The sequence below is a fragment of the Saxophila tyrrhenica genome, assembly GCF_035928015.1.
Source record: "Saxophila tyrrhenica strain CCFEE 5935 chromosome Unknown scaffold_24, whole genome shotgun sequence".
NCBI lineage: Eukaryota > Fungi > Ascomycota > Dothideomycetes > Mycosphaerellales > Extremaceae > Saxophila > Saxophila tyrrhenica.
In genome coordinates, this window is record NW_027041756.1 from 192539 (window position 1) to 215239 (window position 22701).

The 22701-nt window shown below is 56.8% G+C and overlaps 14 protein-coding genes across 14 annotated transcripts; 6 read left to right on the top strand and 8 right to left on the bottom strand.

The window, feature by feature from the left end:
* Positions 1 to 76: 76 nt before the first annotated feature.
* On the top strand, positions 77 to 833 carry LTR77_010582 (uncharacterized protein; the record flags this gene model as incomplete). The annotated part of the gene is made up of 2 exons (XM_064807800.1): positions 77 to 104; positions 154 to 833. The coding sequence occupies 2 exons, from the start codon at positions 77 to 79 to the stop codon at positions 831 to 833; spliced, it is 708 nt and encodes a 235-aa protein (XP_064654075.1).
* An 89-nt stretch (positions 834 to 922) lies between these two features.
* On the bottom strand, positions 923 to 1882 carry LTR77_010583 (uncharacterized protein; the record flags this gene model as incomplete). Its single annotated transcript, XM_064807801.1, has 1 exon — positions 923 to 1882. The coding sequence occupies one exon, from the start codon at positions 1880 to 1882 to the stop codon at positions 923 to 925; it is 960 nt and encodes a 319-aa protein (XP_064654076.1).
* A 399-nt stretch (positions 1883 to 2281) lies between these two features.
* On the top strand, positions 2282 to 4161 carry LTR77_010584 (uncharacterized protein; the record flags this gene model as incomplete). Its single annotated transcript, XM_064807802.1, has 2 exons — positions 2282 to 2297; positions 2375 to 4161. The coding sequence occupies 2 exons, from the start codon at positions 2282 to 2284 to the stop codon at positions 4159 to 4161; spliced, it is 1803 nt and encodes a 600-aa protein (XP_064654077.1).
* Positions 4162 to 4394: 233 nt separating this feature from the next.
* On the bottom strand, positions 4395 to 4850 carry LTR77_010585 (uncharacterized protein; the record flags this gene model as incomplete). Its single annotated transcript, XM_064807803.1, has 2 exons — positions 4395 to 4442; positions 4503 to 4850. The coding sequence occupies 2 exons, from the start codon at positions 4848 to 4850 to the stop codon at positions 4395 to 4397; spliced, it is 396 nt and encodes a 131-aa protein (XP_064654078.1).
* Positions 4851 to 5174: 324 nt separating this feature from the next.
* LTR77_010586 (uncharacterized protein) lies at positions 5175 to 5720 on the bottom strand (the record flags this gene model as incomplete). The annotated part of the gene is made up of 1 exon (XM_064807804.1): positions 5175 to 5720. The coding sequence occupies one exon, from the start codon at positions 5718 to 5720 to the stop codon at positions 5175 to 5177; it is 546 nt and encodes a 181-aa protein (XP_064654079.1).
* Positions 5721 to 5970: 250 nt separating this feature from the next.
* On the top strand, positions 5971 to 6527 carry LTR77_010587 (uncharacterized protein; the record flags this gene model as incomplete). The annotated part of the gene is made up of 2 exons (XM_064807805.1): positions 5971 to 6151; positions 6271 to 6527. The coding sequence occupies 2 exons, from the start codon at positions 5971 to 5973 to the stop codon at positions 6525 to 6527; spliced, it is 438 nt and encodes a 145-aa protein (XP_064654080.1).
* Positions 6528 to 6948: 421 nt separating this feature from the next.
* On the bottom strand, positions 6949 to 7728 carry LTR77_010588 (uncharacterized protein; the record flags this gene model as incomplete). The annotated part of the gene is made up of 1 exon (XM_064807806.1): positions 6949 to 7728. One exon carries the CDS (start codon positions 7726 to 7728, stop codon positions 6949 to 6951), a length of 780 nt encoding a protein of 259 aa, XP_064654081.1.
* Positions 7729 to 8285: 557 nt separating this feature from the next.
* On the bottom strand, positions 8286 to 10590 carry LTR77_010589 (uncharacterized protein; the record flags this gene model as incomplete). The annotated part of the gene is made up of 2 exons (XM_064807807.1): positions 8286 to 10289; positions 10462 to 10590. 2 exons carry the CDS (start codon positions 10588 to 10590, stop codon positions 8286 to 8288), a joined length of 2133 nt encoding a protein of 710 aa, XP_064654082.1.
* A 1276-nt stretch (positions 10591 to 11866) lies between these two features.
* Positions 11867 to 13078, top strand: LTR77_010590 (uncharacterized protein; the record flags this gene model as incomplete). Its single annotated transcript, XM_064807808.1, has 1 exon — positions 11867 to 13078. One exon carries the CDS (start codon positions 11867 to 11869, stop codon positions 13076 to 13078), a length of 1212 nt encoding a protein of 403 aa, XP_064654083.1.
* An 896-nt stretch (positions 13079 to 13974) lies between these two features.
* Positions 13975 to 15153, bottom strand: MED6 (Mediator of RNA polymerase II transcription subunit 6; the record flags this gene model as incomplete). The annotated part of the gene is made up of 1 exon (XM_064807809.1): positions 13975 to 15153. The coding sequence occupies one exon, from the start codon at positions 15151 to 15153 to the stop codon at positions 13975 to 13977; it is 1179 nt and encodes a 392-aa protein (XP_064654084.1).
* Positions 15154 to 15364: 211 nt separating this feature from the next.
* LTR77_010592 (uncharacterized protein) lies at positions 15365 to 16795 on the top strand (the record flags this gene model as incomplete). The annotated part of the gene is made up of 1 exon (XM_064807810.1): positions 15365 to 16795. One exon carries the CDS (start codon positions 15365 to 15367, stop codon positions 16793 to 16795), a length of 1431 nt encoding a protein of 476 aa, XP_064654085.1.
* A 620-nt stretch (positions 16796 to 17415) lies between these two features.
* Positions 17416 to 17780, top strand: LTR77_010593 (uncharacterized protein; the record flags this gene model as incomplete). Its single annotated transcript, XM_064807811.1, has 2 exons — positions 17416 to 17473; positions 17542 to 17780. The coding sequence occupies 2 exons, from the start codon at positions 17416 to 17418 to the stop codon at positions 17778 to 17780; spliced, it is 297 nt and encodes a 98-aa protein (XP_064654086.1).
* A 138-nt stretch (positions 17781 to 17918) lies between these two features.
* Positions 17919 to 20180, bottom strand: LTR77_010594 (uncharacterized protein; the record flags this gene model as incomplete). The annotated part of the gene is made up of 1 exon (XM_064807812.1): positions 17919 to 20180. The coding sequence occupies one exon, from the start codon at positions 20178 to 20180 to the stop codon at positions 17919 to 17921; it is 2262 nt and encodes a 753-aa protein (XP_064654087.1).
* Positions 20181 to 20597: 417 nt separating this feature from the next.
* Positions 20598 to 21888, bottom strand: LTR77_010595 (uncharacterized protein; the record flags this gene model as incomplete). The annotated part of the gene is made up of 2 exons (XM_064807813.1): positions 20598 to 21701; positions 21859 to 21888. The coding sequence occupies 2 exons, from the start codon at positions 21886 to 21888 to the stop codon at positions 20598 to 20600; spliced, it is 1134 nt and encodes a 377-aa protein (XP_064654088.1).
* Positions 21889 to 22701: the final 813 nt, after the last annotated feature.

Below are 22701 nucleotides of genomic sequence, written 5' to 3' on the forward strand. Positions count from 1 at the left end.
CCTCCTGACAGAAAGACATCTGACCGCCAAACATTGCGACTAGGCGCCGTGGGAAGGCAGAATGGCAGAAGCAACAATGGTGAAAGTCACGTCCGGCGGCAAAGGTCCACCCCATCCTCCCTCCAACATGATGCGGCTGCTGACCATCCACAGACTACCACCCGCAAGCCGCAGCGCTAACAGCCGAAGCCTTCAAAAATGACCCAACCATCAGATACATCCTGGGCACAATGACCGACAAAACCAGAAAAGCCTACCTACCAGCTTACTTCAACACCCTCTTCCGTGCCGCAATGCTCAACGGCGCCGTGTTCCAAGAAGCCAACGACTGGTCTTCGTGCGCGGTCTGGATGCTGCCCGGCCGTAAGGTCGACAATCCATGGACGATGGTTCCGGCCGGTCTTTTGGGTATGGTCTGGAAAATGGGCTTCACGCCCGCCAAACGCATGCTCTGGGAGTACGCGCAGCAATCTGATAAATGCAAGCATGAGGGACTGAGAGACCGAGATGGGAGGGTGATCAAGGAGTATCACTACTTGTTCTTCATTGCTACCCCAACTGAGCATCGCGGGAAGGGCTTAGCTTCTGAAATCATTGCTCAGTATCAAGAGCGAAATGTCCAAGATGGGCGGTGCATCTATCTGGAAGCGACTACGCCGAAGTCCCGGGATATGTATGCTCGACAAGGGTTCAAGACAGTAGGAATGCTGAGGCTGGGGAAGGGTACGCATGATGAGAATGCTAACGTAGTTGAGGGCGGTCCAGGCGTGCCTCTTTGGGCGATGATATGGCGACCAGGAGACAAGAAATCTGATGGAGGCGACAGTCACTAACGCATTGTATGGACTGTCGATCTCTGAGTGGCCATTGTTTCTAGTTTCCTGTTCTCTTGGGCCTCTTCGACATTGCACTTCAACCCTAGCTAGCTGCTGGTCTGGACCTGGATCGCTCGGCCCACAGCATCCTGCAATGAATCCATTTTATCCTCCATCCCGATAACACCATCATCACGACTCTGATACAAGGTTCCGCCCTCCGTCCAAATCCTTCTCAGCGTCAACGGCCCGGCCTTGGGATCCCCAGCCACATACGCCTGCTTCTCCATCTCCTTCAGCTTCTCGAGACTCGTGTACGACACGTCCCAGGACCCTCCCGTCTGCTTCTCAAACTCCGCCACAATCTGCTTCGGCGTGGTCGTGAATGAATTCACTTTCAGAGCCCGATTCTTCGCCGCTTCAGGATGCTTCAGAGCAGCGACCACGAGCCGGCCGACATCTTTCATGGTCGTCAAGCTAATTGGGCCCTCGCCATTTCCAAGCAGAACCGCTCGCTTCCGCTTCACGTCAAACGTGCCTCTGGCTTCATTCTCAACGGGGGAGGCACTCAAGAACAGTCCCGCGTCGGCATCGCCATACGGCCCAGTCACGACATAAGTATACTCCAGATCAATGACCTGCTTCATCGCCGCTCGGACCTTTAGCTTCTGTTGATGAGGCGGTTCGCTCGCTGACTGCGGTCCATACTCGATGTCTGTTCCGTACTCGGATGGGAAGAAACGTTTGATGTTGGGATGCTTGTCGGCGAGTTCGACGAGCAACAGTTGGTTCTGTATCACTGGGCGGCCGAGACAAGACACGACGGTGTCGTACTTGTCGTAGGCTGCATTGATATCGTCCTTAGAAGTGATGTCGCCGATGATGATCTCTGCTCCCTGGGACTTTAGTGCTTTGATCTTGTCTGCTTTTGCTGATGCAGTGTCTGGAGAAGTGAATATGCCGATTGTTCCAAAGCTAGAGGCATTGTCGAGGATTGCTCTTGTGATGTGTTGGCCAATGAGTCCGGTAGCGCCGAAGAGGAGTATGTTCTGAGTTGTAGCAGCCATTGTTGAGACAGACCCGCCAGCTGCGATATCTTGGTACTATATATCTTTGCAAAAGGCTTTAGAGGTGACGTAGAGTGGGATCTCGCGTTGATATAAGTAGGTAGAACGTAAGCCCGAAGGCAGGCGCATGATGAGTCGGCAACTGTCGGCAGAAGCGGGTTGCTGCTGAACAACCATTGCTCTTCACACCTCACCTCAAGGGCCGAACAGCACGGCTTTACCTGTGACCACGGAACAACTTGAATAGTCCGCAGCCGCCCGAGCCGTCTATTTCTAAGATCCGAATGGATGCTTATTCGCTGCAACAACTGTAGAAGCCACCACGATGGAGCTCACCTTCGTCAATCAGTATAGCGGAGAATCACCCAAGCGAAGACGCCTCGCAAAAGCTTGCGAATCATGCCGTACTCGAAAGGTAGGGCCGGAGCCGATAGCACTTTTCCAGAACAGTGGGCTGACTTAATCACTAGAAAAGATGCATACACTACGCAGGCGCCAACGGCAGCAACACGAGTGCCGCGCCATCCCCAAGGACAGGACCAGACGGAACGTCACGCACATCCAGCAACACTACGCCAGCGACCAAACGAGCCAAGTTCATCAGCGACCTCATCCCGGAATCTACGTTGCTCAACAGACCGGTCCCCTCCACCACCAAGCAGCCCAACGACGACATAGGTGTATGGGTCGACCGCAGCACCTGGGACAATCTTCTCAAGACAAATCCAGCCGCCACCACCACCAACCATGACTCTCCCCTGGCCACTACGACCAGCTCCCGGTCTGGCCAACGCCCACACTCCGCCGTCCTAGGTCCTTTGATAGACGTCTACTTCACCAAAATCCATCCTCTCCTGCCTCTACTCTCAGAACCCGACTTCCGCTCGGCCCACGCGGCGGGCCACATCCCCGAGCCCCTCGTGCACGCCATGTGTCTCGCCGCCGCCAAAGACCCATCCGCCACACCCCACCTCCGCCTCTCCGACTCCTCCACCACCCTCCCACCGCGACAATTCTGCACCATCCTGCACGCCAGCGTCACCGGCTCTCTCCGCGCCCCCGTGCGCTTCGAGAAGGTAACCCTCATCCGCACCCTCGCCCTCACATCCCTGCACAACGAAGGCCCCGAAGGCGCCGAGGAAGCCTCCCTCCTCCTCTCGCAAGCAATGCACCACGCGCAGACCCTGGGGATTCATCTTGGTCAGCAGACGACCAATCCCCCATTGAGTTCCGAAGATAGCAGCAACGACAATGACCTTCAAATGAAACGCCTCTTCTGGTGCCTCTGGTCCCTCGATCGCCTTAGTGGCGCCATCAATGGCCGGCCGCTCATCATGAGCGACGTGGATATCGCTATCGAGCCCTTTGCACCTTGCGAAAGTGGCTTCCCGGCTTTCGAGGCGTGGCTCAAAATCGCCTCCATCCTCAACCGTGTCATCGACCTCTACCGCCCGGGCAACGATGAAGCGGAGAGCGGGTGGGAAGGCGAGTGGCCTGTGCTGGAAGAACTGCTCGACTCCGTGCATGGCTGGGACTTATCGCCCTCCATCCTCGCAACGTTGCATCTGTTCTACCTCACCGTAGGCATCCTATCCCATCGCACACGAGGCGTTCGTGAGCTCCCGCAGGCTAAGGGAGGGAATCTGAGGCAACGCCTTAATGCCATCGAGATCATACGCATGATGTCCGACCCCTCGGCGCCGGCTCTGCATCCGTTTCCCTTGCTGCCTTACTCCGTCAGTCTGGCATTGTCCGTATCGTACCAGTTCCTGCGACAAGCGCAACTTTCGCACCAACAAACCGATGCGCATCGGGACTTTCGCACTTGTGTTAGTATTCTGCAGAGTCTGAGGCGGACATGGAGTTCAGCGGACGTGATGACTACGCTCGCGAAGAAGGTGCTTGATGAGCTGGATCGCGCGACGGATCTGGGCACGTTCAGGATTCGGAGGCGAAAGCCGGGGGATAAAGATGAGAAAGACCTCATACCCCCGCCGACGGCTTGTCATCATGGGGTTGGGGCGGTGCAGACGCTTGTGGGTAGTAATGGGGACACTCCGCAGCAACGAGAAGGAGTAGCAAACGCTGCGATGGGAGCTGCTGGTGAGGCTGCGGGGATGGGGCAACAGGACGGATGGGATCTGTTCGATAACATGGACGATGTGTTTGGGACTTTTCTGGATCCGAATTATCCGATGAACCTGGATGATCTGTCGTTCGTGGACGATCTCACGCCGTTTGATTGGAACGCTGAAGTCGGTACAGGCGGAGTGGGATAGCAATGCCCATGCTTAGGGGTGATGTCTGCTGCTAGTCAAGTAGCTTCCGCCAACCCCTTTCCCTTCTGCGAGAGGCATCCCACGCTGTCCTCTGCTCACTTCGCCACATTCCCTCGCTTCTTCACCAGACTGCCGCTGTTGTCGACGAAGAACGTCCCTCCCGTCCCTCCCGTCCCTCCGAGGCCCTTCGGCGCAGGAGCATGAGACTGGACCGCATAAGCCGAGCGCCCACACTACGGCGACTTCTTCTGCGCTTCCTGGATCTTGGGGCTGATCATATCCTGTCCATCGCGTCAGCACCACGCCCACCTCTTCCCATAGCAATTGCGGGTCAAACTCACCTCATCAAACACCCCCCCACCATGAATATTACGCTGATGACTCCCCACCTTCGGAATATACATCTGCAGCAACTCGCACGTCGCCGCGAAAAGCTTGCTCAACGCCTGGTCCGCCGTGCGCGCCGTCTCACCTTCAATAGCTGGGGTGAGCCCGACCATGGCGGCCGCGGTGAAGTCGGTGGCTTTGCCGAAGACGACGATGTCGATTTCTCCCGTGTCGGTGGGCGGGGCGACGAGGGTGGCGCTGGAGGTGTTGCCGCTGAGGGTGGGGGAGGTGGGGGTGCGGGGGCGAAGGAGGAGGCGGGCGTTGGCGAGGGTTTGGGTGCGGAGGTGGAGTTCGGTTGACATGGTTGTGGGTGTGGTGTGGTCTTGGTTCGAGAGGGTGAGGTTGGAGATGTCGTTGAGGCTTTAAGTATCGCTGGTGTGTGATGTGGAAGGTGCCAGGTTGCGATTGCGCGTCGTCGTGTTTGCTGTGTCGGGAAGGTGCGACATTCACTAAAACACGAGCAATCGTGAAGAAGGAGCGATGTCTCCCGTCGGCAAGCACATGCAACCTCGCCACGTGCTCATGGACGCTCAGCCCTGCTTCAACGACAGTGGCGTAGAAACATCTCCTTCGTTACTTGCCCACCCATTTGGGTTCTTCTGTGATCAAGTCTTTTGTGGCACTTCTCATTTGTCCTTCGCACTGGACTGGACCGTGTCTTCACTTGCACCTCCCCCTACCCCCTTAGCAATCTCAACAGCCTCTCTCCCACCACTACCCTCCTCTCCCTCCCCAACCCCACCCTCCCTCTCCTCCGCCAACTTCCGATACTTCCTCCCCGTCTTCTTCCTCTTACTAGCCTTCTTCACCCTCGCCCTCTCCGCCTTAATCGCCGTCCGACTCTCATCCCCCTTCTCCCGCTCCTCCAACCGCTCCGCCAAAAGCCTCCTCGCATCCTTTCGATTCTGCTCCCTGCTCCTGGTGCCCTGACATTTCACTACCAGACCGGTGGGTAGATGTTTGAGCTGCACGGCGGAGGAGGTTTTGTTGATTTTTTGCCCGCCCGGGCCGGTGCCTTTGAGGAAGGATTCGGTGATGTCGATTTCGGGGATTTGGAGGCGGGGTGGGAGGGGTTTTGCAAAGACGGTTGGGGTGGTGTGGAAGGGTCTACATGCTGTGATGGGGGTGGGAGGGAATCTCAAGACTGATCTTGTCCATGATCGCGCAAGCATCTCTACCCATCGCGACAACAGCAGCAGAGATAATAGCCGTTGAAGACGATTTCCGAGTCAATGGCATTCTTGGCAACGTCTCCACGCTAGCGAAGATCCCTGCATACCGGAAACACGAGGAACTCACATCCGAGCCCACGGTTCCGGAACATTAAACTCCTAATCCACCACGATCCCAACTCTCTCTCGAACCACGCGACAAGCTCTCGCAACCTCCACAACAACCTCCAACTTCGCCAATACCTCAGCAATGTCCATCCTCCCCTCAACACCCACCCCCTACGCCCTAGCCGGCGCCCTCCTCCTCATCACCGCCGCCTCCGTCCTCTTCCTGCCCACGAGCTTCACGCAATGGCTGCGGAAGAAGAATTACCAGTATGAGGTCACGAGCTCGCTGTATATGCTTACCCCGACGGAGAAGTTTGTGTTTAGTACGTCCCATCCCTTCCGCTTCCCTCTCCATCTTTCCTACGCTTCTTGCGCTCCTTTGCAAGGCGCAGCGCAACGCAATGCTATGTCATACGCAATGCTGATTTTGAGGGGATAATAGACTCCATCCTCTTCCTCACAACCGCCATGCTCACGATAGCCACCGTGCTCTACCTGCCCAACCACATCGCCATCGTGTGCCGACGCGCTTACTACTACTTTGCGGATCCGGATAGCGCGGCCCAGCTGGTTGGGAAGGTTGGGCTTACGGAAAAAGCTTCTGGATTGGCGGAAGCGGTGGTGGAGGCCGCGGTGAATACGAAGGTGGTGGTGGAGGATGGGGTGAGGGGGGCTGTTGAGGGGTTGGGGTGGACGTGAGATTTTACCGAAGCTGGACTTGCGAGGTTGGTGTGTAAGGTGGGAGAAGGATGGTTCGGGATTGAGCGAGGAGTTTGGCGTCTGGGATCGGTAATGAATATGCTTCATTGGGTGACTTGGGATTGTAAAGATCGGGGAGGCGGAATACCTACATGGGCTGCGAAGGGACGGCCGGGATGCGCGCGGCGGAAGTGATGCAGCTGCGAGAGCACTCTGGAGCTGCCATACTGGGAGATGAGAGTGTAACAAGACACCTAATGGAACGGTTAGGGTTGGACAAAGAAGCGCATACATATCTGCGAACTAAATTCGATAACCCATAAATATCCTACACCTCAACCCACGAAGCAGAAACCAGATACTACAACATTGAGAAGCATATCCAACCAAATCCAATTTCCCAACACCGTCATTCTTCCACTCACTCATCTGCTTCATTCTTCACCACCGTCTCATCGCCCTCCTCCTCATGCCCATTCTCCATCTCCCCATTCGCCTCCTCCTCCGCCCTCTCCTCCTTCTTCACCTCCGCCTCATCCACAATCTCCCCCATACTCCCATGCCTCGTATCCGGCACACTCTCGGGCTCAATCCGCCACTTCTGCACACACAAAATAATATCCACCGCCAACTGCCCGTTCTTCCTCAACGCGCGCTCCCAATGCGCCGGCATGCTATCCCCCGTAATCAACATCCGCGCCACACAACTCACCAGCAGCTGCCGCATCGGACTCTCCGGCTCCGTGTTGGCGTAGATGTACTGCACGCGGCGGAGACCCGGCCAGGTATCGGAGTCGTGGTAGTATTTCCGCACGGCTTCCAGCACATCCACCGTCAAGGCGCGGATCTCCCATTTCTCCGCCATGAGGTACAGGTCGAACATCGTCGCCAGCTCCTTCTCCTCGCTCGGCTGCGGGATGGTCGCCGCGTACAGCCATCCGACGAACAGCCTGAACGGCTCGTCGTTCTCGTCCGGCAAGCCGTAGGCGGAGTTCTTGGAGGAGGACGACGGTTTGGAGGGGTAGAAGATTTCGCGGAAGAATTTGCTGCGGTGGCAGAGCAGTTTTTCGTGCAGGATCCAGTGCGTGTTGTCGGGCCCGACGTAGATGTCGACCATGTCGCGCGAGAGCAGTTCGTGGAGGGGCCGTTCGCGGGGTTTGCCCGAGGCGGAGGGGGCGGCTGAGCTGGTGGTGGAGGACATGGTTGTGGTTGCTCCTTTGTCGTTGGGGCCTTTGGTGGTGGTCAATGGGTTCCTGGCGCTGTCGCGATACTGACTCGGAGTGTTTCAAGGGGTATGCGGTCCTGGGTATGGATGGACGAGAAACGGCGCGAGGAGAATAAGTAGGTAGAAGATCAGCAAAGACGATCAACCTGGGGAGCTTCCACTTCAAGAAGCGTTTTGAAGAGGAGGCTGGAGCTGGCACATGAGTGGCGCTGGCATCCCTGCTCGTGCAGGTTTTGGAGCGTTGCATCGACGTCATCCCGCGCACGTTGCGGAAGCGTGGAGAGGGTGCTTGGCAACCGCTCTCGTTCAAAGTATGGTATGTATACCAGTTGATACTGGACGATTGGGAGGATGTTGAACGGCAGTTGACTGGTCAGTGGTTTAGAATAAGGCTAAAGAACAGCATGCATTCGAACTTGAAGGCTGATCGGGTTTTCTCTACCTCATCATCACGACGCATGCTTCCATGATCTCGTGTTTCATACACCATCAGTACTACTCCCTCCATCCTCCCTTTCCATTGGAATAGAGATTCACACCACAACCTCCCCAACTCCCTCCCCACCCCTACTCCTCCTCAACTCATAGCTCAAAACCGTCTGATCCTGAAACATCATCAGCAACCGCCACCTCCCCTCCCCTTCCCATCCTCCCTTATCCCCACCCACCCCTTGCACCGGACTCGCAGCAATCCCAAGCAAACCCGCCCCAGGCCTACTCCCCTCCCTCTCCTGCCGCGCAAAAGGCAGAATAGCCTCAACACGCATGCAGTAGACACCCTTGCCCCCATTCCCCTTGACCGGCGGATGCGGGCTTAACTTCGTCAGAGCCAAAACGATCGCGCGGCCTTTCTGGGAGGCGAGGACGAGGAGGCCGAGGGATGGGATGGAGACGTGCATGTTCAGTCGGTCAAAGAGACGGAGGTGCTCGAAGCACTGGCTTATCGTCTGCCGTAGCGGGTTCGCTAGACCAATTAGTGGTGGTGTGAGGGCGGAAGACTGGTCCAGATCCTGTCGCGGGTGCTGCCGTTCGTCGTGGCGGTGGGAAGGTTGCAGGAGGTAGATGTTCCGGACTGAAGAGTGGAGGATCGGACACGGCAGCCCTTCGCAAAGGGGAGAGGGGGAGATGAAGCGCGGAGCGTTGCCGGCGATCGAGGCGCCGGAGTAGAGGGCTGTGTAGGAGAGGGTGTCTTCGGTGCCTTCGTCTTCGGGGTCGGAGGCGTCGTTGATTAACATGTGCTCTGAGAAGACGCCTTCGCCGGTTTCGTCGTCGGACTCTTCCGAGATGATGTCGTCGTGGTAGTGCGCTTCAAGGGCTCTGCGCGATCGTTCGACATCCTCGCGCGCAATGGCTAGGCGGCGTTCGGATGGGACATCAGAATCGCTCTCCTGGCTGGTGTCTTGATCTGCGTCGCCCATGTCGATCTCGATGTCCACTGGAGCGCCGCCGTCGCTCTCATCATCGCTCTCACCGTCGCTCTCGTCGCTGCTTATGACCGGGCCGTACAATCCCTCCTCCAAAGTCATAGCCCTAGTAGCCTCCCTCGACTGGCGCGCAGCTCTCGCCTCTTCACTTTCTACCCGATCTGCAACACCCGGCCCCCTCTGCCCCCTCTGCCCAATGAAAGGCTCACCAAATTCCTCCAACCCCTTCACCGTATCACTGATATCCCAAATCAAATCCCCATTCGCCGCCACAGTCACCTTCATCCCCTCCTGCGCCCCCAGCGCAGCATCGAAATCCCTCTCGGGCCAAAAAGCCCTCCGGTCCAAAAACATGATCCCCCAACCCGCATTTAGCCGGTCGAAACCACCGGAATACTGACTGAACCACGACCTTCCGAATCGAAAAGCTTGGACGGCGTGGAGAGCGTGCAGGTCCATGACGCGACACACGCCGCTGATGTCCGTGGTGAGGAGCCAGCGGGCTTCCGGGTCGTCGCCGGTGTTGCAGAAGGCGATGTGGGGGATGTTGGTTTCGCCGTTGAGGACGTGGTGGGTGATGTCTGTTTTGCGGTGGTGGTGTTGATCGTTGTCAGAACCTTCACCGTTGTCTGGCGCTGCGACATCTTCATCTGCTTGTAGGAGGCCGAATTTGAAGACTCTGACCTCGTGGGCGTTGGAGCTGATCGCGAGGATGCGCGCTTCGGTGTGGATAGCCAGGCCCCATGCTGAGATGCCGACGTTGCTTTGGAAGAATGGTCGTATCTCGTCTCCTGTTATGCCGATGGTGCTGTCCGGCTCAGCTCTCCTATCGATGGCTTGAACGATATGCCGGACGAGGAAGGCGTCGACATCGCCATCATCTCGCACCACCGCGACCGCTTCTTCAGTTCCAAGGTCTTGAACGATGAGACTGTTGATGCAGTGTGGATTCCTCCGATCGAGATGGCCTTGTAATCCAGAACTCGACGGCTGTGATGTGAAGATTAATGCCGGCTGCTCTGCTATCTGTTGAGTAGGAAACTCTGGGGTGTAAACGTATATATCCTTGCCGTAGGCGACAAAGTAGAGATTGTGAACTTGCGACAAGCCTGTCTGTCAGAACTCTGAAATCAGCAAAGTTTCTTTTCACATGACAGTCCTAATTAGGAAGTCACGACCCCCGTCGCCCTCAGAGAGAGCCGAGGGACAGGCGTCCTCGAGGCGTTCCAAGACCGTTCATACATGAACACCCCTCACAAACACGGGAATGTTGTGGAACACATACCAAATTACACCTCCATTGCGCGATCACCGGCGTGTCATCGTCAAACGGACGCTTCTTGCCAAAACGGTCCTGGAAGGTCTGGACGCCGGTAGCGATGACAGTCGTCTCATCGAAGGCGTGCTTGCTCATCGTGGTTGTGGTGGTACTGTGCGCGACATGACCGCTTTGAGGTGGTATAAGTGATGAGAAATGACAGCTGGGTTAGGCGGCAAATCAGGGCATTGTTCGGGCTTGTGCAACTGGCCCAGCACACGGTAAGAGGATTCGGGTTTCACAGGCAAGTACGGAGCTGTGAATGCTGTGCGATGAAGGCTGAGTATCTGCGGCCTGCAGCAGCTGTGCTGTGAAATTGATGATGTCGTCTGTATTCCTCTGTACGCTCGAGCAGAACGTCTCTATTTCCCACGAGGTTGATATTCCTCACGGACCAGGCCAGAGCCGACGCAAGGTTGACGATGGTTCGCAGACCGGCCCGCTTCCGCAGAGTGAGCAAGCCTACCGCCCACGCGATTGGCCCCATCGGGACCTCAGACAATGAGCCGTGGTGGTGTTGCACAACATCGAAGCGACGTTATTGTTTCCGTCCTGACTGGCCAGTCGACGTGATGAAAACTGCCATAACTTGCTGCACCGTCACACTGCAGCACTTGGGTACGCGGCCGCCGATCGGAGGCCCGCAGGCCAGTGTAGGGTCCCCTCGATACTCCGGTGAGTCCTTGATGGGAGTCGAGCTACGCCGCTCAAGCTCGATTAAAACAGCCTCACCTCGTGTTTCCTAGACCTCACCTCTTATACTCTTGTACATACGAAACATTTCGGAATCACATCCTACCACAGCATCCATATCAGGCTCATGTGCACCCACCCGTCTACTGCTACTAGCACGTAATCGTTACGGTTCATGCGACTTGCCTTCTCGCAGGCCCCGTTCACCACAGCTCACAACTACCCGCTGGTGTCACTGGACCCAGCTTGTGCGACATAGTCTCAGCACCCTATTGACCGACCTGACCGACAGGCTTGCTGTCGAAAGTACAGAGCCACCAAACCGCGAAACGAGCACTCACGACCTCCCTCCCTCCTGCTGTGATTCGCCGAACAGCTTACAACACTGCCCGCTTTGCCATCTACGAGCTTGTACACAACATCCTGCGACCGACCACTTTCATCTACATACAGCTCTTCCGGCCAACACTCGTGCTACACGCTTTCCGCCCGACGCGCTTTCCATCGGCTGTGGCCATTATCACCCCCGCTCCGTCGCTATAGAGCAAAGACTACTCTTCATGACTTCGCAGAAGTCGGATCCCCGTTCCATCTTCCTCCTGACCCGCACCTCCCAAGCTGACCTGCGCGACGTCCACGTGCCCTCCTCCACTTCGCCTGCCCCGCCGTACCCTGAGATATGAAGGACCTGGACTACTCTGAGGAATGGGCGGGTGAACTGGTGATGCGTCTGCGTGAGGAGCCGCCAGCGAAGCCAGCAAGCAACTCTGTTCCGCTGCCAGCGGTCAGCCAGTCCGTCACGTCGACGAATGATCGGAAGAAGAGTACACAAGCTCTCGCCACCGCCCTCCTCGAACGAGAAGAACCCTCCGCAACATCCCCGCTACAGCCGCAGTTGCTCAGATATCCTGGGGAGCAGGATTATCAGTACCAACTCCGGCTGCTTGAGCACCAGTACAGGCAGTTGAAAGAGTCCGCCAGGACCGATCATGATCTGGCCTCTGAGTACCGACAGGTGCAATTGAAAGTGGACCAAGAGTACCAACGTCGGCAAGCTCTGCTCGATGCTACGTGCCAGAGTCTTTCGATCGTCGAGGCAGTCCTCTCCCATGACTTGGATTTTTGGCCAAGTAGGCAAGATGGGTCCATGTCCAAGTCGGAGTACGATCACCAGACGTCAGCGCGCAAGCACCAGGACAAGTGCTTCTGCGACCGCCACTTCAAATCTTCAGCCTTGGTCGCAACAAACAGATCACCAATGAATCCCGATTCAGTTGATCCGGATGCCCTCGACCCACTGATCAAACAAGAGGCCTACACGGTCGACCTCTACCACCAACGGATCCTGCTCAAACTACTCCGGCGTTCGCCATTGCCCCTCGCACACCCCCGCCACCTGCACCCGAGATCCAATATCCTCCTCTTCACACCAGTCTTACCTCCCATCGGTTGCTCTCCCTCCGCCTTCCCCATCCACACAGATCCGTTCGAGCCCTTCGGACGCGCGCTGTCCTGGCACCATCGACGCGTCCAGCACGTGCCCTACGAGCCTAGCACCGGTTTTACAGGGACGCACGAGACGTTTGTCCAGCAGCCTTGGGTCGTGATGGTTATTGTCGTCGTCTGCACGCCAGCTTGGGGAGAGCGGGTCGTGAGCGTGGGGAGGCAGGAATTATTTGCGGGGAAGGTGTTGGATGGATTCACGGAGATGAAGCAGAGGGCAGGGCATGAGTCTGTGTTGGTCAGGGTTGGGGAGCCTGCTACGCAAGCGGAGATGGAGGAAGGCGAGTGGAGGACCATTGTGCAGGCTCAGGGTTGGGAGCACGGGACAGGGGAGGCGGTGGCGGAGAGCATCTTTAATCCCCCGGGAGGCGAGCTCGGGGACGAATGAGACTGCGGTCCGCAGCTTCGACTATTCCACGACGGATTTCGGATGATCTCATGCGGAGTCCAATCCACTTTCTGACGACAAACTTCTTGGGTTCATTTTGGACACTCGCTACTCTACCACGAATATCACAACTCGACACCACCACATATGCGCGCTTTGGGCCCTTTTCCTTTTCTTCCGGGCATTCACGACGAAAACATGACGGCCAGGGCTACGACTTTCAACACATAGCACCTGAGGGGATGAAGGCGTTTTGAATGACTTTGGTACGTCCTCTTCCCTAAATTTCCGGGAGAGTGGCGTTCTGCTATTACGTACTGTGCTATACTGCTTTGCGCGCTGCTTTTTTGGTCTTGGTCTTGCTTGTTCTCCAACTCCCCCAGCTGGTGCATTGCAGCTGGAGGGTTGCGATTGAACCCGCATGGGATCGCGTTGTCCAAATGCACGCGTTTGGGGATGGAAGTGGATATACGTGTATTTCCCGGACATACATGCACCTTCAACACCATGTTGCGGTTTTGTGCTGCGTTTGTGCTGCGTTGCGTTGCTTCTTCAATACCCCCGACATTCGCTGAGCATGAGATGATGGACGGCCGTAGTTAGCTTAGGTATGGGTATAAATCACTTAGCCGCTTGGTTTCATCGCGGCTTGGGCACTCAATCGTGCAGATTACTCGGGATGCCGTGATCGTGCCTTGAGCGATAGCAGAATGGGTGACACGAGAGTTCGGCAACAGCAGCTGTGTTTCCGAGGACGTGTCACGTAAGAGCGCTCGCTATAAGGGGTATCATCATCCTCGCTCAACCCTTACGCCAAACCAAATATACCGGCAACAAAGCAATTCAGCGCCAGCAGCACCATCGCTAAAAACCCACGGACAATCCCTCCTCGCATCTTAACTACCGCCACTTGCCCCCGCCCCACCAGGCGTAACAGCAGCATTAACGCCCTTACTCTTCTTCCGCCTCACCTTCGATCCATCCATCTTACTCCCCCTCCTCTCCTTCTCCCGCTCCTTCAACCCCGCAACGCCACTCTTCGCTTCCGTCATCACCGCGGGTGGGGACGCGACTTTCCTTCCGAATGGGCCTGCCACCTCTCCATTCGTCGTCGTCGCTGCCGCGGCACCAGCCTTAGCTTCTTTAGCAGCCAACGCCGCGGCTTCAGCAGCCGCTTCTTCTGCGCGTTTCTTCTTAACAGCGGCAGCGGAGTGCGTGAAGCTGAAGTTACCCGGCGTGCCGTGGAGGGGGTTCTCGTCGCTGTACTCGCTGCCGAATTCCATGCTTAGCTGCAGCGACTGCGTGAGTAAGCGCGTTGCTGCGCGGTCGACAGCGCTGGTGCCTGAAGCTTGAGTCGTACTCGAGGCGTCTGGAGCGAGGGAGCCGGAACGAAGAGATTGCGAGTCTGTGGCGCCAGGGACGAGGGAGGTGCTGCGGGAGCGCGCGGGGGTGTCTGTGCCGGAGGCAGAGGCGGATTTCGAAACGGTGGTGGTGTGAGGGGGGTAGGTGTAGCCTGTACTCGGGTCGAAGGCTGGGAGGTTCGAAGCCGTTTCGAGGAAAGAGGAGAGGTGGTTCGTCGCGGCGATGAGGCGGTTGGAGACGATGTCACCGACGCCGGGGGCTTGATACATGTTCTCCCCGACCAAGTAGTAACTCCCCAGCGTCGTCAACTCCTCGCCTCTCCCCTGCACATAATTCCGCTCCTGCTTTTTAATATTATACACGCCCGTCTTCCCCGTCCCCGCCCAACCCCCCACGCCCTCCTGCCTCTGCCCCTGCTGCACCGGCACCGGATCCCCAGTAATCAGAAACTCCACCCCCCGCTGCTTCCGCAAGTACTCCTCAAACGCCGCGCGATTCCACGTCGTCTCGAACAACTGCTGATTTGACTTGGCTTGGAGGAAGGCGAGGCCGTTGTTGGTCGCGTGGTCGAAAAAGGGGGACTCGGAGATGTAGGTGTGGATCATGTTCTCGTCCATGGGGCCGACGCCGGGGACCTGGGAGAGGTGGTACTGGATTATGTCCGGGCGTTGATGGACGATTTCGTCGAGGGGGGGTCGGTTGGGGTTGGCCATGGTTGCGTGTGTATTAGGGGGAGTGAGAGGTTTTAGAATGTTGCTGTTGCCGTCTCACCACCGCGCAATGTTTTGTGGTCGGTGGTGAAGTGTTGTTGAAGGAGAGAGGGTGGTCGCAAGCGATGTGAATCTCGAAGTTTACGTAAGCGGAGCTAGTCCTAGAGACGAGACCAACACCTTCGCAACTCCTCCTCCGTTTCTACTTGAAGGTATGGCGGCGTCGCAGCGCATCGCCTTCTTATGGCCTACAGCATGGAGAGCAGGAAATGAAGTGTACAACCCAGCCCTGCGATCGGCCAGAGCAGCGGCGGCGATCAGGGCATATCATTCCTCTCGCCAACGCAAGCAAGAAAACGTCCCGCAGCAGCGATATGGAACTGCGAATGAACCACCGCCGCATCTGGGAGGGGGCAAGAGTTTAGGCCCGTCGACGAAGGGTGACAAGGCGGAGAAGACGGAGGAAGCTCAGGCGAAGGCGCTACCGAAGATTGGGAAGAAGTTGCAGCAGAGCGGAGAGGACGAGGCGAGAACTGAAGAGTTGAGCCCGCGGCAGGAGAAGAGAGAGGCGAAGCCCAAACAGGACGCAGCAGCGGATGTGAAGCGTGAGCCAGCAACGGTGGAGGGTCGTAACGCGTCTCCAGCCATGAGCGACCCCATGCTAGACTCAGATGAATCGCAACCCAAAGGCGACCCTCCTGGTGCTCCTTATGCCGGCACCTCGAAACCTCTGGCTTCCTATCTCCATGATACGCCCTCACCGTCCGAGCTTGAAAAGAAGGAGACCACCTCGCACGACAAGGACACCCACGCAGAAGAACACCCCTCCAAATCCTTCGACGACCACGCTCCCCCCGTCAAAGCCCCTCACATAGAACAACCACGCTACATCCACCACTTCGACACCTACGGCCTCGTGCGCCGCCTCATCTCGCCCTCCGAATCCGGTGGCGGCGGCTGGAACGAAGACCAAGCCATCACGGTCATGAAAGCCGTCCGGCTCATGCTAGCCGACAACACGGACCTCGCGAAAGAAGCGCTGGTCTCAAAGTCGCAGCTCGAAAACGAGGCGTACCTCTTCAAAGCCGCGTGCGCGGAGCTGAAGACGGAAGTGACGGCGCGGCGGAAGAGCGAGCAGGAGAAGATGCGGACGGAGCGGACGCAGTTGCAGCATGAGGTGGATATTCTGAGCCAGAGGTTGGGGCAGGAGAGTGGGGTGTTGAAGGATGATTTGAAGGGTATGTTTGACGATAGGAAGATGGCTGTGCGGAATGAGCAGAGGGATATGGAGAGGCAGTTGCAGCAGCTCAACTACAAGATTACCATCGAGCTGCAGGCGGATGCGAAGAGTGAGATTGAGGGGTTGAGGCTGGTGATGACGAGGAGGGTGATTCTGACGTTGGGGATTATTATTTTGATGGTTATTGGGGGGTTGAAGGTTATGGCGGATGCGAGTCGAGCGGAGGAAGGGGAAAGGAAGAAAGGCAAGGGTGGGGGTGGTGGCGGGGCGCCGATGGGTGATGCTGGCACGCAGACAGATGGGTCTGAGAGCGTGATGGTGGACGAGATGGGACGGCGAGCGGCGCCAGGAGAGGTAGTGGTGGGAAGGGAGGGGGTGAATCCTGGGTTCGTGAGTCTGGGATGACCTCGATACTGTTGAAGAAAGCGAGTCGACGGCGTCGTTGTTCACAAACAGACCGCACGCACGCATTGCATTGGGCACGAATTGGTTTACTTCTGCTCTAGAGATGATACCCCTACTTTACAAACACGGCTGGTCGATAGATGGTCAGGAAAGACAATCCAGGTATTGAAACGCCTATTCTACACTCAACTCGACCATCCTACTGTCATCATACTGTGCTCGAAATCTACCATACTTTCTCCCCCGACCATCAGTCAGTAATTTCTGTACACATGTACCCCCAATATATCTCCGATCTGAAGTAGTGCATGTGACAGTCCTCGCTCTTGGCCGACCGTCACAGCGACATCATCCCAGCTCCTCAAAGCTCCAGGATGCCCGCCGCCGTCGCCGCCACCAACTAAAACCGCGTCTCGTGAGCAACATGGAGTGGGACGTTTCATGTGTGTGGTTCGCAAAAGCGAATAATGTCGTCACTGATAAGGTTTATGTTCCGCATGATCGATCTGTCCCGTCACGTAAAAGTGAAGTGAAGCTTTCTTGTCTCAGACCGTTTGGACATCGAAACGATTGTATCGAACAGCTATTCCGAAGAAGAAGCACCCAAAGCTCTAGACAAGATGGCCAACGCAGCAAAAGACCTCTCCAAACAAGAAGAATTCGCTTCCTCCGAAGGCGGTACGCCCCTCCCTCCTCCTCCCCACCAACCCACCCCCACCCACTAACCCCCCCTCCCTCACGTATAGGCGTACAAGAAGCCCCCGCATCCGCCCAACGCGGCAGCACCGGCGACTCGTCGAAAATGGAAAACGAGCTCGAGCTCGACAAAGCCAACAAAGGCTCCCTCAACTCGAGTGATGACGTTGCCGGCAGGAAGGACAAGGGCACAGGGACGAAGGTTCTGGAGAAGATGACGGGCAGGGCGCACGAGAAGGAGGGAGAGAAGGGGGAGGCGCAAGAGAAGGGAAGTGGGAAGTTTTTGTAGGGTGGAAGGGATAGGGTGGATTTGAGGGGGATGGGGGGGTAAATACCACGTATGAAGCAGAACGGAACGGAGCGCTCAGAAATGCGACAACATTTTATTCATACACTTTCCACCTGCCGTCTGGTTGAGGTAGTGAAGTCAACCGACCTGCGCTATCCCACCCCCACCCCCTCGCTGCCACCACCCCTGCTCCTCCATCTCCTGCTCCTCATACACCTTCCCACTCTCCCGTCTCTGATCCCAGTCCTCTTCCGGCTGCAGCAACGCCCCCTCCTGCACATTCTGCTGCTGCGAAAACTGCTGCGGTTGCGATGATGGAGCTTGTTGCTGCTGCTGCTGCTGCTGCTGCTGCTGCTGGTGTTGTTGTTGCTGTGCCATACCAGGCACGCCAGGACTGTACCCCAGCCCCGGCATGCCTAGACTCCCCGTCTGAGATAGCGAGCGCAGCATCCCGAACGAGTCGGCGACGGTCCAGCGTTGCGGTGGCGTGAGGCGGGCGGTGTCGTACGAGGTGCTTGCGAAGTTCGCAGGCGGGAACGCTTGGGCGCCTACACTATTGTTCGCTTGCTCCTGGTCGAAGGCAGGCGCAGCGACGGTCGGACCTTGAGGCAGAGGTGGACACGCCCCTTGCCCCTCCAACCCTTCATTCATCACACCCTCCAATTTCTCCAGCAGCGGCTTCAAATACCTACTCTCCCTCCCCCGCATCCGCCCCAATTGACTCAGCAGGATTGAAAGATACTGCTTCCCCTCTCCCCAGACTCCACTCTCGTCCCCAGCAGTGCACTTCAGCACGTCTGCAAGACAGCCCGCGATATCTGAAAGCTTCTGCTCCATGCCGATCCCATGGCTGTCGAGCGCGAGACTGTTCGCTCCGGCGGTGATATTGACGACTTTCCGAGCTAGCTCGACGGGGTAATCGAGGCTCATACCGCCTTCACCCCACATGAGCCCGTTACTAACGCCCATCTGCCAGGCGAGCACGTGCAGCCACTCCCGTGTGACGGAGATGTCGAGGTGTTGTGTTTCCGTGACATTGCCGAGCGCAAAGGCGACCTTGTCGATTTGATCTTGTGTCTGATTGAGCCAAGCTTCGTTGCAGAGGCTCTTTTTCCGCGACCCGCGCCAGGCACGGACGAAGTCCTCGTCGACGGTGGCAAAAAGGGTGCCGAGATTGTTGAAGCCGTTGAGGAATTCTGGGTGCTCATACTCGAATGGGTAAGGTTGCTGGACGCTTTTGGGTAGGCGGGCATGCTTGCGGCGTTGGATGGCGTAGGCTCGTTCTGTGATGAAGAGAAGCCAGTACAGTCGTCTTCGCCATTGCGCTTCCATCGGGTCGAGGTCGAGGTAAGTCTTTTCATCATCCAGATCGAGGTTCTCAGCGAAGGCGATGGTCTCTTGGAGATAGTGCCAGGCTTTGCCGTGTTGTTCGTGGTTGCCATGATAGGCGAACAGGAAGAACGAGGTCATAACGCTGAGGGTGGTTGGGACCTCAATGTAGTCGAACGTCTTCCGCTCGCGCAAGCATTCTGCGGCGAAAAAGTCATCGGTGGCTTTGGGAGGTTGGAGTGGGGGCATGTCGGGCATGTTCTGGTTGACCTGCAACTGGGCAATAGTCCCAGCGCAGATGGCGCAGATGAAGCAATACAAATCCGGGCTCCACATGTGTGAATTGTTGTAAAGTCCGGGGTCCAAGTAGACGTTGCGATCAATGATGGGCATGATCGAGAACATCTGCTCGTAGAACAGTTGCATGTAAGGCTGGAAGCTTTCTCCAGCAATGCGTGTTGGTTTGGGCTTGGACATAGTCGTTGATACTGTGGATGGCATATCGCTGTCTGATCCCGAGTCCGGGTTAGAGGACCACGTCTGCAAGCTTACTTCCGGGGTGTAAGTTACTGGTTGCGACGTTGGCGGTGGCTGTGGAACTGATGTCGGCATTTGCTGGAGAGGTGTTGGTTCCGGCTCTACCTTGGTCTGCAGGTGGTACAGATCATCCTGCTGCTGTTGTTGTAGCATTTCGTTGGTAACGCCCACTCCCGTTGACGACGAATTGTCCTGGTTCTGCCAATCCCAATCACCAAAGGCGCCAGCCTGATCTGGTGGACCTATCGGGTCCTCGGGATATTTCGTAGCATGCTCGTCTATCCGTCGTAGAGCATGTAACACTCGTGCGCTCCTCAAGCCCTTGGGACCTTTCTTCTTTGGCGGCTGGAGGTATGCGCAATGGATCGAAGCCTTCGTACACGGCCCGCATGGCTTGCCACCGTCACATTTCACCTTGCGCTTTCGGCAGCAGTCGCATGCTCGTCGAGTTGACCTCTGGGGTGCTGTAGAGTCTCCATCTTCATTGCTTGCAGCGGAAGGGACAGCGAATCGTCTTTGCGCTGGTGATGCCATGGCTGTGGTTTACGACAGTCTAGTAGTCGCAAGGTGTCGCTAACTTTCCATACCAGCTGAGGCCTGCGTGTGTGTTGACACATGAGCGAGAGTACTCAAGCGGTCTGTTCTTATATCCATTGCAAAGCCACGACAAACCAACAAGGGTCGCAGCACCACCAGGTCCACCATCCTGGACTCGGAATAACAAGTGAGGCAGACGTTGTGCAGGTCGCGCAGATCGCGGGGAGAGTTTGACTCTGCCTCGAGTCTGCTGACGGCTGTGGCGTTGCTTAGTGAATCCTTCCGAGTCGCTGGTCGTACACGGTCTTGGCCGATCTTAGTAGTCGGTCCGACTTTTGACGCAGGGCGTTGTGCCTTGTCTTGCTTGTTAGAAGGGTATCGCAGCCATTCGGTGGCCATAACGTCCTCTCTGGCTCAGCTTGGAATCGTGATAGATCGGACTTGTTCACCGGAATCATCCTGCTTCTCAATGTCGACCGCGCTGCTGCACTCGACAAAGTCCTCAAGTTCTTCGCTCACAGTCTTAAGCTTCTCTTTGACCGAAGCAACACCTTCGAAGCCAACAATGTGACGAGCAGGCGGATTATCATGACCTCCAACCGCAGCGACAGCATGCACTGTCTCAGCCACCAGCCGCTCCTTCATCGTCCTGCTCAACGGCGGGTACAAGCTCTTGACTTCTTCGCTATGCAGTTGATCGCCCGCCGTAGGCTCGGACGTGCCTTCCAAACGATCCAGAATACCCGACAAGATATTGCGCGACAACGGCGCCGGGTTCGTCTCCTCCGCATACGCCGCCATGGGCGGAGCAGAAGTGATCTTGTGCGTGAGCACATTGACCTCCAAATTCGGCTGCACAATCGTCATCTTGATGTTGAAAGGCGCGATCTCATACGCCAAACTGTCGCAATATCCTTCAATGGCCCACTGCGAGGCGCAGAACATGCTCAAGCCTGGCGTCCCCAGATGTCCCGTAATCGCTGTCAACAGCACAATGTGCCCGTTCTTTTTGCTCCTGAAAATCGGCAGCGCTGCCTTGATGATATTGACCGGCCCGAAGAAGTTCGTCTCCCAGACATCGTGCACCAGCGTCAATGTCCTTGCGCTCTGGCTCAGCTCTTCCACTGTTCCTACAACAACCTCACTGTGGCAGCAGAACAGCACGTCAATCCGTCCAAAGCTCTGCACCGCTTCTGCCACCGCACTCTGACATTGTCCGACCACTCGTACATCCAATGCAACGACTCTCAACCTTGCCCTCCACGTCTCCTTCTCTTGCTGCGTACCCACCTCTTCCAGGAACTCTTTGAAGTCCGCGCTGCGATCTTCATGTCGCTCGAACTCCACCGGCTGCACACCAGCTGTCACGTAGTCGCCATGCGCCAGCAATGACCGGCACAGACTAATGCCAATCGGACTATTGGCGCAAGTCAAGAACCACGCTCGGGGCGCATTGTGAGTAGGCCACTTCGGCTCGCGGGGCGGTTTGAGGTCGGCGTGTGTGGAAGACATGTGCGTCTACATGGACGAGGAGCTGAGTGTATCGTAGATGAGGTCGTATGCTGCCCCTCGTTCTTCGTGAGTCTGTTCATGAAATGGTTCGGTACAGCCAATAGCGAGCTTGCTGAATCAAGGTGCACGGCGGGAGTTTGCGGCTCCGTCCGGAAGAGCTTACCGCATCGGGCAGGGAATTGGAGAGGACCATATCGCGGTGGATGCGAAGACGACGACGTTCTTTGCGGAGCAAGTTCCGGTGCCGGCGTATGGGTTCTGGCAGATCGTAAGTTGCTGTTCGCGGATGTCAGCGTACGCACGCTGCTGGAATTATCCCATACCGTTGGCGGCGAAGGTTTGAAGATCATAGAAGCTGGATTCTTGAGGACATCACCTCGTCAGTCCATAGTCTTTCTTCTCGACATCTAGCCTCGCGAATCTGTTCCCATGTGTGCTATAGTTAAAGTGTGTGCTTTCGTCCCGGCCTCTGCCAACGCCACACCAAGGAAGAGGCGGTGGTGCCTGTGTCAGATGAAGTTGGCTGCCTGCTCTCTCGTTGCGCTTCGAGAGTCTTGGACATGAGACAGTGGTGTGTTGCTCATCTTGAAAGGTGGCGAGATCGCAGGTCGTGCTCGTCCAGAAGGCGGCTGGGACGTACCTAGTTCCGCTGGAACCACGGGCCTCGTAGCCCTTTTGATCCATCCCAAAAGCTTTGCGAGCAGCTGGATCTGAAATAAGTCAGTGTGTGGCTGTTAAGCACGTCTGAAGTCTGCGTTCGCTGCGGTTCTGCCAGAAGACGGCCAGGGCGAACCGGCCGCGGGGCCGTCAAGGCTTCCATTCCTCGCGGTTTGGTATGGGACCATGCTGCTGATTCTTCGGCTCTGCTCTTGGGCGGCGCTGCGCTGACGCACGACATACTCAATGGGCCGTGGGCTGGAGGCGTCAGCTACGCAGCGGCCGACTTTCTGCAGATAAACCTCGTCTCCGCCGCCTCCGCCGCTCCGTGTACTCATAGCCCCCGTTG